The sequence below is a fragment of the Lontra canadensis genome, unplaced genomic scaffold, assembly GCF_010015895.1.
Source record: "Lontra canadensis isolate GAN:19392208 unplaced genomic scaffold, GSC_riverotter_1.0 scaffold82, whole genome shotgun sequence".
Taxonomy (NCBI): Eukaryota; Metazoa; Chordata; class Mammalia; order Carnivora; family Mustelidae; genus Lontra; species Lontra canadensis.
This window is the reverse complement of record NW_022631076.1, coordinates 8558091-8572654: the sequence shown is the minus strand read 5'-3', so window position 1 is coordinate 8572654 and position 14564 is coordinate 8558091. Positions and strand designations below refer to the sequence as shown.

The following is a 14564-nucleotide window of genomic DNA, read 5'->3' as shown; positions in this document are numbered from 1 at the left end:
GTCAGTGGAACATGCAACTCGTGTGCTCACCCTTACAAGCTCAAGCCCCACGTGGGGTACAGAGATTACTTAAAAATAAAGTCATTAAAAAAAAAAAGTTAATATTCAAAATGTGTAAAGAATTCATACAAGTCAATACCAAAAAACCCCCACATGATTAAAACGAAGCCGAAGACCCAAACATTTTTCCAAAGAAGACATACACATGGCCAACAAACATAAGAAAAGATGCTCAACATCATTAGTCATCAGGGAAATGTAAATCAAAGGCACAATGACATTTCGCCTCACATCTGTCAGCATGGGTAAAATAAAAAAGACTAGAACTGGGAAGTGTTAGCCAGGATGTGGAGAAAAGAGAACCCTCGTGCCCCACTTGCAGGAAATGTAAACTGGGGCAGCTATTGTGGAAAACGGTACGAAGGTTCCTCAGAAAAATTAAAAATAGAACTACCAAATGACCCAGCAATTCCACTTCAAGGTATTTATCTGAAGAAGACAAAAACACTAACTTCTATAGCTACCTGCACTCCTAGGTTCATTGCAGCATCTACAACAGCCAACAGTGTCCAATGATAGATGGATGGATAAAGGCGATGTGGTATATACATACAATGGAATATTACTCTGCCATAAACAAGAATGAAGTCTTGCCATGTGTAATAACCTGGAGGGACAGGGAGGGTGCTAAGTGAAAGAAGTCTGAGAGAGATTAATACTATATGATTTCACTTATATGTGGAATCAAACAAAAAAAATCAAACAAAACAGAATTATAAATATAGAAAACAAAGTGGTAGTTGCTGGGGGCAATTGGGGGGGGAGAGGGAAGAATGCGTGAAATGGGTGAAGGGGATTAAGAGGTACAAACTTCCAGTTATAAAATAAGTAAGTCACAGGGACCATAAAGTAAAGCAAAGGAAATAGAGTCAATAATATTGTAGTGTATGTGGACAAATGATAACAAGACCTATCATGATGAGCATTTCCTAACGTATATAAATGTCAATTCAAAATCAATCACTCTATGTTGCACACCTGAAGCTAAGGTAACATTGTATGTCAACTATTCTTCAATTAAAAAAAGAATAGGGGTGCCTGGGTGGCTCAGTGGGTTAAAGCCTCTGCCTTCTGCTCAGGTCATGATCCTAGGGTCCTGGGATCGAGCCCCACATCGGGCTCTCTGCTCAGCGGGGAGCCTGTTTCCCTTCCTCTCTCTCTGCCTGCCTCTCTTCCTACTTGTGATCTCTGTCAGTCAAATAAATAATTAAAAAAAAAAAAAAAAAAGAATAGAACAAGCTGAAAGAGCATGGCTTAGCAGAGTCCATTACCACTCCTGCAAGTAAGCTAAGCATGTGTCTCTTTTCCTATTGACTAAATGTTCCATTCTAGTGGCATCATTGAGCACCATAAATTGAAGTAATTATTATTAAATATTATCATCAAGAATATGTCACTTCATTAATTCAATTCATCTTACACTACCAAAACCTTTAACAGAAATTTTGAAACAAATGCCACACACATACATATATACCCAGGCTCATTTGCCCCTTACCTAAAGACCTGCAGACTGAAATGGTTGCTTCCTCCAAAAGCTTCAGCTCATTGCTGGAGAGAGAGAAAAAAGGTAATTAATAATTACAACACTAAATATGTACATGCTAACCAGTTAAAGGAATATACAAAAATAAAGAGAAAAACAATTTAGGAGGAAAATATGGTATATATAGCGGTAAACAATAAAATCAACAAAATAAAGTTAAGCTTCTGTTTTCAACATAATTAGAAAATGTACTATAATTCCCAATAAAAGATTCCATTTTTCTAAAAAGATTTTATTTATTTATTTGACAGAGAGAGAGAACACAAGCCAGGGGAGGAGAGGGAGAGGCAGACTTCCCTTTCAGCGGGAAGGCCAATGCAGGGCTCAATCCCAGGACCCCAGGATCAAGACCTGAGCCAAAGGCAGATGCTTAACGACTGAGCCCTCCAGGCACCCCTCAATGAGATTCCTAAAAGAGAAGCACTCGAGGAGCCCCACCTTTCAGGCACTGGAGCAGGGGAAAGGGAGGAATGGAGAGACTTAGAAAAAATGCAAGAAAGTCACTCCAAAGTACCAAGCACAGAGCAGCGGCCCCAGCTGCCCAGTTCCAAGAGCAGTACCAATCATGGGGTTTTAGTTATTTGGGGAAAATGCCATTATTTTTAGGAGATACATGGAATCTCATGATATCTGCAATACCTTCAAACAGATCAACAACAAAGAAAGGAACAAGGGAAGAAAAGAGAGAGAACATATACATAAGCTTCAATAATTTATAAACATATAGAAAAAAACAACACAGAAAAGTAGAAACAGAGACAGAGACAAGAGGTACAGACAAGACATAAAACTCAGAAATAAAAAACACAGGGGAAAGCTTTATGACACCAAAAACAAAGACATTAAAAGAAAAAATACGTAAGTTGGGCTTTACCAAAATTAAGAGCTTTTGCACATCAAAGGATACTATCACAGAGTGAAAAGTCAACCCAACAAAATGGGAGAAAATATTTGCAAATAATGTATCTATTAAGACTGATATCTGCAATATACAAACAAACAAACAAAAATCTCTGACTCAAAAACAGCAACAAAAACCCCACAAAAACAATCCAATTTAAAAATGGACAAAGGATTTAAACAGATATTTCTCCAAAGAAGACACACAAAAGGCTAACAGGTATATATGAAAGGATGTACAACACTAGTCATTAGGGAAATGTAAATCAAAACCACAATGAGATGCCGCTTTCAGACCTATTAAAATGGCTATTTAAAAAAAAAGGAAAGAAAAAAGTAAATATTGGAAGGGATGTAGAGAAATGGGGACCCTCATGCATAGCTGGTGAGTATGTAAAATGGTGCAGGGGCTATGAAAAAGAGTATGGCAATTTCTCAAAAAATTAAATATATAATTACTATGTGACCAAGCAATTCCATTTCTGGATATACATACACCCAAAAAGGACTGAAAGCAGGGATTCATACTGATATATGTACACCATGTTCACCATCATTCACAAAAGGCAAAAGCAGAAGCAACCAACGTGTCCATCAATGGATGAATCATGATACAAAATATGGTACATCCATACATTGAAATATTATTCAGCCTTAAAAAGGAAAGAAATTCTGACACGTTACAACATAGATGAACCTTGAAGACATTATGCTAAGTGAAACAAACCAGCCACAAAAAGACAAATACTGTATGATTCCACTTATATAAGGCTCCTAGAGCAGTCAAATTCATAGGGAGGAAAGTAGAATGGTGGTTCCCAATGGTGAAGTTGGAGGCAGAGGAGATGGGAAGTCAGTGTTTAATGGGTAGAGTTTCAGTTTGGGAAGATGAAAAAGTTCTGGAGATGGATGGTGGGTTAAACAACAAAGTGAACATATTTAATGCCACAGAAGTGTCCACTTAAAAATGGTTAAAATGAGGAGCACCTGGGTGGCTCAGTCCACTAAGTGTCCAACTCTTGGTTTTGGCTCAGGTCATGATCTCAGGGTCGTCAGACTGAGATGGATGTTGGGCTCTGCGCTCAGTGTGGAGTCTGCTTGAGACTCTCTCTCCTTCTCCCTCTCCCCCTCCCCAACCTGCGTTCTCTCCCCCACCCCAACTCTCTAAAATAAATAAATAAATCTTTCTTTTTAAAAATGGTTAAAATGATCAATTTTATGTTGTGTTTATTTTGCCACAATAAAAAAAAAAAAGCACATTCCACTTCCAATTCCAGCTCAACTAGTTACAACCTACGTGACTTGGGCTAGTTTCTTAACTCTTTATGTGTTCATTTCCTCATTTACACAACAGAGATGATAATGAGCACGCCTGCTCCACAAGCATCGTCATCATTAAATCATCTAACACATATGAAGTGCTTAGAACAGTGTCCAGCACAGAGTAAAACCTCAGGAAATGATAGCTATTGATTCTAAAATGTAGTGGGTTTTCCCCCAGTTAATTAAAATAATGCTTTATGCTTATATAACCCTTTAAATGTTTCTCCCAGCACTTTCAAATTTATTAGCATATTTAAATCCCATGATGACCTCTTCTAATAAGCAGAAGAGTTACAAACCCTCTTTTTATGTATACATAAATACATATGGATGTATTATTAAAATTGATTTCACCTGCTTCACTTTTCTAATGTGGTTGTTGGAAGACTTTAAATTACGTGGGTCTCCCTTTGTATTTGCATGAGAGCCACTCTAGAACCTGTCTCCCAACAAGTGAAGACAGTATCATGTTTAAGTATTATACACACACATAAAGCTAAAACCTACTCGTTACTTCAGTGAACATGCCATTACCTTAGGAATCTCACACTCAAAAAGGTAAATATCTGGGGTGCCTGGGTGGCTCAGTGGGTTAAATCCTCTGCCTTCGCCTCAGGTCATGATCTCAGGATCCTGGGACCAAGCCCCGCATCAGGATCTCTGCTCAGTGGGGAGCCTGCTTCTCTCTCTTTCTGCATCCCTCTCTGCCTACTTGTGATCTCTGTCAAATAAATAAATAAAATCCTTAAAAAAAAAAAAAAAAGGTAAGTATCTTTTCAAAGTTAAATCTGCAAGTTTCTCCCAAGGTCGAAAAAAAATTTTTTAGGCAAAATAACCCCAAAATGATCCTACAACAAAGCGTGTATGGGTCTCTAGTCTTTGTCACTGTATTTTTATTTACAAAAATATTTTTAGTGTCTGCCTGCCTCACCGTGTCAGTCTGCTGATCTCCCCATCCTTTTCTCTTATCTTCCCACCTAACAGGGTTGTTTAGCATAACCCCACTCCCTGGTCACTGCTGACTCAATCAGGGATAGAAATCTACTGTAGGCCACTCCAGTCTTGGGGAATTTGGATCTGAGATGGAAAGACGGATTTTCCATACACCTGGAATTTGGCTGCAAAGCTGAGGGTTAGGGGAAACCATCCTCTATCCACTGAGAAGGAGAGAAAGCCGGTTAGTAAGAAAAACAAATGAAGGAACTTTGAGGAGAAAGCAGAGGCAACAGAAAGGACTCTTGGAATTCCTGCTGGCCTTCTGATTCTTGGGGTCGGTTCTTCCTAGAGCCCAGCTATGTTCTCGATCTTAGATTCAATGAGACATCCCTGTCTCTTCATCACATATGCCCCTCATTCTGGCATATGCTAAATCAATTGATTTTTGTTAATAACCAAAAGACTTCTAATTAATAAATCACTGTGGTCAGATTTAATAATATACATTAGCAGTTGGCAGGAAGTAGAAACTATGAGTTACTCAATTTATTGGTTACTCGGGCAAAAAATAAAAGAGGTATAAATGCAAAAGACTGTAAATAGCTTTATGAGGTTAATAACTCAACCACATGCATAAAATCTGTCTCAGTGGTGCTTCTATCTTCTTCAGTCAATAACACTCTCTTAAAACTGGCTGGAACCAAGAGCTTCAATTATATACATGAGGCTACAATCTTCACAAGCTTCTATGCCTATTCATTCAGCAAACACTGCCTGCACACTTGGGACATCCCGGGTTCTCTGAAAGATGCTGCCTCTGCCTTCAAGTTACATTTAGAAATAAAGAAGTAGACAGATTATTTGGTGGAGGGGAAATTCCAAGATCAAGGCTAGCCGTTGAACTCATAGGAGGTGCCTCCAACCTACCCCAGGAGCAGTCAAGGAAGACATCCCCGAGGAAGTAACTGCAAAAGAAGTCAGTCTGGCAGACAAAGGGGAGGGAAAAGGGGAGGGTTTTCTAGACATGAGTAACAACGCATGCAAAAAGCATGGCCATCACACAACCGGGCACATTCTGGAAAGCAGAGGCTAATCTACATTGGAGAATGGAAAACCAGAATACTAGAAAAGTACCCTAAACAGATGAAGTCTGGAGTTCAGTTCCTCAACTTGTTATCAACAGAAAGGTACTCAATGGTCCCAAAACAGGGTTCTGATTTATTTTTCATACAATACTAGCCTGAAAAAATGATTAATTCCAACATCTATTAGTAAGGCTAGCTTGGACATCACTTCCTCCAGAAAATCTTCTTTGATCACATAAGAACAGGTCTCTGGTCTCTGCCCCAAAAGCACCCAATTATAAAACTAAGTACTTAGTAGCAACTTTGCCCAACTTCTTGTCTGTGTCTCCCTCTGCTCCAAGACTGTCAGGTCCTCATTCATCCTAGCATTCCCAACCTGGTACAAAGCAGGCACATAATAAAAATGTCCTGACCAAGGGAATGCCATTGTCAGACACTTTGTTAGAAGACAAAACTAATTATTTCCCCCTAGTCTTCCAGAAGCACTTCACACTCTCCAACCCTCGAGGCAAGGTCTGCCCCAGAGCTTAAATTTTTATTAAAATATTTTTAAAATACATCTATTTAATTCCAAGTATGAAATAGTATTTCTTTCTGAAGCAGTCTGATTTCTTTGTCATTCAAGGATGAAGAGAGGGGAAAGGTGGGGAATCAGCACCCCTCTCTTGGAAAGCTCCCTCTTGCGGTAAGCCAGCCAGCACCTGCGGGTGGCGTGCAATCAGGGCGTGCAATCAGGCCGCGCAATCAGACCGGGCGGGCCTGGGTCCCCTCCACAGGGCTGTGAGCTCAAGAGCACCATTGCCGCCCCCTCAACAATCACCACTTTGGGTCAGAAGCATCTCCAGTGCCCAAACTGTAAGTGAAGGAGGCCAGGGAAAATGTCTCAATCACCCATGCCTCCCAGAAGAATAACACTTGGTCATGACCCAGTAAATCACAAGTTCACAGAGCCGTGTTTGTAGCAGGAGGAGCACAGGTCCCGCACCCTGAAGCGTCACTTACTTCTACAAAGGAAATCAGCCAGGCACACAGCCCCGGCCAAAAGCAACACGCTGATCGTTATAATAGAATTCCCCTTCCTCTCATCCCTCTATCCTCCAATTTTCGAAACTTCTTGGAACATTTTAGGAATAATCTTCGTTTTCATTTGCTTGATTTAGAACTAAAATGAGGTGGTAAGCAACCGGGGTGGTTGGTAACTGTTGCCCCGTATTTAGGCATCTACGCGCAGGGCTGTTTTAGTTAAACAAATGAGCTCAGATGCTCTGGCAGCAGGCGACTAACAAATCATCATTTGCAGTAAATAAAAGTAAAATGGTGCCGCAAAATCAGCCAATGTTTCCAAGACAATTACAATTAGAAACCGAATGTTGTTTCTGAAGGCAGATTTGGGGCACTGGGAGAATGCAAAAAGGGGGCAAAAGGGCAGCAAATATTTATACCAATACAGATTTAATAAATGAGTACCACACAGGGAACTCCAAACTCATTGTACACAAAACACTACAACTCAAGGTCAATTCTTTAAATGTCGATAATGGGATGTTAGGGAAAATAAATACTCAAAACTAGTTATCTCTTCACTTCATCTTAGCCAAAAGGCCGAGAAACGATAAAACTAGTCATCTCTCTTTTTTTTTTTTAAGATTATTTATTTGATAGACAGCGAGAGAGGGAACACAAGCAGGAGGAGTGGGAGAGGGAGAAGCAGGCTTCCCGCTGAGCAGGGAGCCCGATGCGGGGCTCAATGCCAGGACCCTTGGGACCATGACCTGAGCTGAAGGCAGACGCTTAATGACTGAGCCAGCCAGGAGCCCAAAACTAGTCCTCTCTTAATCAAACTTGTACAGGAACTAAACTCTAGATAAAAACAGCCACACTGAAGATTATCAGGCGCAGCTCAGTCTGAAGCAATCCTTCTCTGTGGTAACGTAGTAGGCTCCTCCCACCCAGGGTCTGGCCACTCTTCCACAGCAACACAAACAAAGGGAGTCTCACAGGAGTGTCAGTTTTGCTGCGGACACTGGGATAACAGTAAGACCCATGGGACTGGAGAGATGTTCCCCAGAATCATAAGCACGTATCTCAAGAAACTGTGAAACTGGTCTAGGGATTTTTCTAGTATTGAGAACCTTCACTGAACTTCCCTAAAGGTAATTCAGCAATGAAGTGGTTATTAAAATTTTCACAACTACAGACAAGTTTTTAAACGTTACCACTGCTGTTTCTGTTCCTGTGATTTCCTGAAGATAATCTCCCTAGGAGAACCAACCTCCACCTCAGCTTCCAAGACAAAATTCCCCAGTGAATACCAATAATACAGTTCAGTGATTTCTGAGTTATGTCTCAAATAACGATACCCCCTCGGTTGAACGTGCTAACATACAGCAAAACCAACTTAAATAAGCAGGAAGCGTAGGCAGAGAACAGTGGTAGGATAAAATATAGCCGAAGAGTGGAGAACCTCAATGTCACACTGAGTTTGGATTTCACCCTGCATTAAGGGGGAAGCCACGGAGCACAGAATCAAAAACACACAGAACACGACTCTTAGAGCAGCAGCAAGGTGCCCCAGGTACACAACAGTTAAATGTCTGACCCTGATTCCAACCATCTTGAGACTTTTAGAACAACAAAAATGACTCAAACTAATACTCCCGGGGACGCATATGATAAAGAAAGCCTGAACATGTACTTACAATGCTAGAATTAAGACTACGGCCAAGTGTTGGGCCTGCAAACTTAGATAAACTACTATCTTAACTGTTACTAAGGCAGAACACAGTCAAGTTTAAATGTTTACTGTTTAAAAAAATCTAGTTGAATTCCACTAAAATTATGTACCAAATTGGAATACTGGGCAGGAATACCAACAGGAAGGCTAGAGAATGTCTCTGCATCCCCTACATTCATGTGCCAGTCACTTCCAGTACCTGACCAAGCATACAGCCTCTCAACGGTTCCCATCACTTCTGCACACTAGCAAATGACTTTCCGACCATGTTAATGATTAATGATAATGATAATTATCATTGGTATAACCTAGCCAAGTTACTTCATTTGAGAGACTCAGTTTCTCATCTGCGAAATGGAGCTAAGGATACCACCAACTCATAGGATGTAAGGAGTATACGGCAGGGTATAGAGCATGCAGCACACGGCTCAATGAATATGAGTTCCTAACCCACCACACAAAAATAAAACGAAACTGTATGTAGTAAACTATCAAATCTGCATAGATTTATTCTTAAATACACCTGACGAGTAATTTGTCGATCTTCCCGTCTTTCCCCCATGACACAGAAGGAAGGATAAAACAAAATTCAGTAACTCTTTAAGCAACTTTATACTTTTTGTGTCAAACAACTGTAGGTGATCTGCTTTAACCTTACTTACATTCATGTTTTACTACAGATGAACAACCCTAGTGGATTACCAAGGAAATCAAAAGTCCTTTGTCACCTAACAAAACTTCTCAATTTTACATAACTTTTAATAAATGGCAGAACAGAGGCTTATATCTAGGTAATTTTTTTTAAGATTTTATTTATTTATTAGACATAAAGAGAGAGATCACAAGCAGGCAGAGAGGCGGCGGGGGGCCGGGGAGGAGCGGGCCCCCTGCTGAGCAGGAAGCCGAAACGGGGTTTGATCCCAGGATCCTGAGATCATGCCCTGAGCCGAAGGCAGATGCTTGACCCACTGAGCCACCCAGGTGCCCCTAATTTTTCTTTTTTAAAAGAAAATGTTTTGGGGGGCACCTCGGTGGCTCAGTCGGTTAAGTGTCTGCCTTTGGCTCAGGTCATGATCTCAGGGTCCTGGGATCGAGCCCCACATCAGGCTCCCTGATCAGCAGGGAATCTGCTTCTCCCTCTTCCTCTGTTCCTCTCCCTGTTTGTGCACTCTCTCAAATTAAAAAAATCGTTTTTAAAAAAAGGTTTTATTTTTGTAAAAATGAGCCATACATAAAGACAGAGGTAACACTATACAGCTATCAGAACTGCTAGACAAAGAAAAAAAAAAAGGAGTGACAACAGCAAATACTGGCAAGGACACAGAGAAATTGGATCTCACATACATTACTGGTGGGAATATAAAATGATATAGCCACCAGGAAACAGTTTGATAGTTTGTGTAACATCAAACGTGCACTTGGTAACTACACTTATCATAGTGAGAATTTTGTTATGTATACAATTATCATCTCACTAGGCTGGCTATACAGCTGGAACTAACATAATATGCCAACTATATGTCAGTTAAAAATAAATATTAAAAAATAATTTAAAAAAAAAAAGAAACTTCAACCTGCACTTAACATACAACCCAGTGACTGCACTGTTGACCATTTATCTCAAAGAAATAAAAATTTATATTCACCTGAAAACCTGTACACAACTGTTCACGGCAGGTTTACTCATAACAGACCCAAACTAGAAACAATGCAAACGTCCTTCAGTGGGTCATCATTTAAAAAAACTATGAGGGGTGCCTGGGTGGCTCAGTGGGTTAAAGCCTCTGCCTTCAGCTCAGGTCATGATCTCAGGGTCCTGGGATCGAGCCCCGCCGTCGGGCTCTCTGCTCAGCGGGGAGCCTGCTTCCTCCTCTCTCTCTGCCTGCCTCTCTGCCTACTTGTGATCTTTCTCTGTCAAATGAATAAATAAAATCTTTAAAAAAAAAAAAACTATGATACATACACAACACAGACTACTACTCAGCAATAAAAAAGAATGAACTACTGATATACACAACAACTTGAATGGATCACAAGGGCATTACGCTGAGTGAAAAGAGCCAATCTCAAAATCTCAAAATCTACATAACTTTCTTGAAACAACAAAATGACAGAGATTGAAAACTGATCAGTGGCTGCCAAGAATTAGAGATGAGGAGGTGGGGTTCATGCAGCTATAAAGAGAAAGCACAAGGGAGCCTTGTTGGGATGAAACAGGTAAGCATCTTGATTGTGGTAGTGGTTATACAAGTCTATACATGTGATAAAATTGTACAGAGCTATGTAAACACACAACAAATGTGTGCATGTATAACTGCTGAAATTCCAATAACCTTCATGGATAGTACCAATGTCAGTTTCCTGGCTTTGATACTGAACTATAGTTATGGGAGTTGTTACCACTGCGGGAGATGAGTGCAGTATGCCAGGGACCTCTCTGTACATTTCTGGCAACCTGCTGTGAATCTGTAATTATATTAAAATAACAAATTTTAAAAAGCAAATCATAAAAATAAAGCTACACAAGTGTTATATGAATAAACACATTTTTAAAATCCAGACTTCTACACAATTTTGCTTGAATAAATTACACTATATGAATGGTTTTATAATTGGCTTTAACCACTTAAAACGCTGTGGATCTTTTCCCTTTTGTATAAACATATGATCATTTTTAATGACTGTGTAACGTTAACAGTGTGCAGATGCATCATTTTCATTTTTTACCAATCTCCTTACTCACGAACATTAGGTTGTTAGCAATTTCCTTTCATAAACATTGCCTTCACACATGTATCTTTCTGCATATATTTCTGAACCTGTCCAATTATCTCAACATAAACTCCAGAAGTGCAACTGCTAGGTCAATGAACACTTCTGTTCCAATGAGTACTGCAAATTACATTGCAGGATGATTTAACGAATTACCACTCCCCACAGAAGTGCGTAACTATGGCTTATAATCCCACACATATTCCTAAATTTGCAAAATCATATGCCCAGATCTTTCGACACGAAATCCTGTGATCTTAATACTCAGAAAAACATACACTGACAGAAAGCAAGAATAAGCACCTATATGACAACCACAGAATTTCTTTTCCCTCTAAAACAGCCTATTCAAAGGAATTCATAAAGGATGTGATGTCTAACTGGCAAATTATCATCACACCACTATAAAGTCAGAGTCTATCGAACACCACCAGCACTCTTTTATCACACCAGGCAGACCATTTTTGTATTAAATAACATGGGGGCCCACCAAGAACTACTGTACAGAGAGTTTGCAACTGCTTTGAACTTAAACTCCATGTCATGATCCTCCAACAAAGAACTCTGGCCTTAACTTCAAAAATGGCACAGTGGAGGGGACACAGAAATGTTCAGTTTTGATGGAAAAAGAAAAAAAAATAGCAAATATTAAGTAAAAAAAATTGTGTCTATTTTTTCATTACAGAAATAGATGATCAACTGTATCAGCCACTTATGCAGAAAATGTCTCCAGTGTCTCCAGCCACAATTCACGAGGTGAAAGGAGAGAAGAGAAACCACCTTGTCCCGGCTGGTTAGGTCTGCTGTCCACCACTACCTTGCCGAAACCCCGACATCCCTTCGTACACGGAACAACAAAATAGACGGAGCTCAGTGTTAAGAGCACACATCCCTCCATTCACCAACACAGCACCCCTGTGAGATGGCAAGCAGTTTCCAAAACTGACCAATAAACAAGAAAGAACATTTGTTGGTAGGGAAAAAAAAGCTAATTTCATACGAAGCCTGTAGTTCAAGAATTCTAGTTTCAGCAACCAAAATAAATATATAAAAAGAGTCATCTAATAAACTAAATACCTATTCCTGTTAATTGTCACCCGTGAAACTATGGAAGAGTTATTTACAATATCTTAGTCAGCTGGTGTAAGAGGTCAGCCAGGCTTCAGCTGCCAACCCAAACAGTCCCCACTGCTGTGAGCGGGAGCTGCTAACGGAACTTCCCCGTGACCATATCATGGAGCCAATACGACCCACCAAGAGGAATTGTTTGTGACCCTTCAACGGGTCCCACAATCCACCGTTGGTTCCCTGCCCATGCCTGGACTCTTCCATTTCTCTTCTACCAACCCATCTGTCTCATTCTTCATCTGTCCACACTTTGGGTTTTTGAGTAACACAAGAGGTACTAAGGGATGCTGCCAGGCCATGGGGCTGGCCCTCGGGGATTAAGGAAAGAAAGAAGAGATTGAATAACACATAATCTTAGAAAACAGTCTTACCAACTGGTTGTAAACCAACACTGCAACCCAAGTAAGAGTCTTACCATACTCTCAGATATGCAAGGTATGTCGGTTCCCGCATAAAAGCAAATTTTTAAATTTTATTTGTTTAAAGATTTTATTTATTTATTTGACAGAGAGAGAGAGAGAGAACTCACAAGCAGGGGGAGGAGGAGAGAGAGGAAGTAGGTTCCCTGCTTGAGCAGGGAGCCCGACGCGGGGCTCCATCCCAGGACCCCGGGATCATGAGCTGAGCCAAAGGCAGATGCCTTACCGACTGAGCCACCCAGTCAGTGCCCCAAAGGCAGATTTATTTATTTTATTTTATTTATTTATTTATTTTTTTTTTTTGTCAGAGAGAGTGAGCACAGGCAGACAGAGTGGCAGGCAGAGGCAGAGGGAAAAGCAGGCTCGCTGCTGAGCAAGGAGCCCAATGCAGGACTCGATCCCAGGACGCTGGGATCATGACCTGAGCCGAAGGCAGCAGCTTAACTGAGCCACCCAGGCGTCCCGGCAGATTTTTTTTTTTTTTTTAAGTTTTTACACTACAGATAAATGTATTTTTAAAAACTAAAAATGTGACTAAGTATACATTTAGCAGGATTTCATTAATTTGAACTCCACTAATTGAGAATTTCAATTGCTTGTCTAAAATGAAGTTTAAACTGACTTTCACATTCTATTTTAAAGATAGTATTTCAACAAGAGAAGAGAAGGTTTAGGAAAAGTGTTTTTTAACTTCTAACAATAGAAATGTGTTTACAGGGGCGCCTGGCAGGTTCAGTCAGCAGAGCAAGCTACTCATCTCAGAGGGTTGTGAGTTCAAGCCCCACAATGAACATAAACCTTACTTAAAAGAAAAAAAAAAAAAAAAAGAAAAAAGTCTTTCTATTTTTTTTTTTAAGTGAAAAAAGGGGTGTCTGGGTGGATGGCTCAGTCAGATGAGTGTCCGACTCTTGGTCTCAGTTCTGGTCTTAATCTCAAGAGTCTTCAGTTCAAGGCCCATGTTGGCCTCCACACTCAGTGTGTAGTCTACTTGAGAAAAAAAAAAGGAAGGAAAAGAAATATGTTTAAGGACTCTGGCATATTAATTGTTGATATGGAAATAAATTTGCTGATTAGCTCTAATTTGCTATCTTTACAGACCTGTAAACAATTCAAGAGTGCTATCACAGTGGTTATTGCACCCGATTGCTTTCCAAAACCCTGAGAAGCTGACTGAGGAAACTGGAGCATTCTCACTTTACACATGGCAGGAACAGAGAAGCCAAGCAACTTGCCCAAGGTCACAATGTGAGAATAAACACATCTAATGTCTAATACTCTTTCCATATGAATAGTATTTAACTCCTTTCTTTAAATTTTTTTGAAGACTTATTTGAGAGAGAGAGAATGTGCACAAGTTGGGGGGGGGCACAGAGAGAGAGGAAGGAGAGCAGCAGACTCCCCAGTGAGCCCAACTCAGGGCTCACAACCATGAGGATCATGACCTGAGCCAAAACCAAGAGTCAAATGCTTAACTAACTGAGCCACCCACCCAGGCACCCCTTAGCTCCTTTTTTATTAAAGCAAACACACATAACATCAAACTAAAATATTACTACTAACTATTTGGAATTTCTGTACATACCTAAAAGAAGTTATGCCATACATGCCCCAGCTACTATAAAGATTCTATCTATGTTATGATTAAAATCATGTAAAGCCTT

The 14564-nt window shown here is 40.2% G+C and overlaps 1 protein-coding gene across 2 annotated transcripts in view; it reads right to left on the bottom strand.

Annotated features, from left to right (window-relative positions):
• DYM (dymeclin) overlaps positions 1-14564 on the bottom strand; it is a 338342-nt gene that overhangs the window by 279969 nt on the left and 43809 nt on the right. For both annotated transcript variants that reach the window (XM_032882545.1, XM_032882546.1), the window contains exon 3: positions 1559-1611. In XM_032882545.1, coding sequence (XP_032738436.1) covers positions 1559-1611 — 53 coding nt within the window. The remainder of the gene's footprint in view (positions 1-1558; positions 1612-14564) is intronic.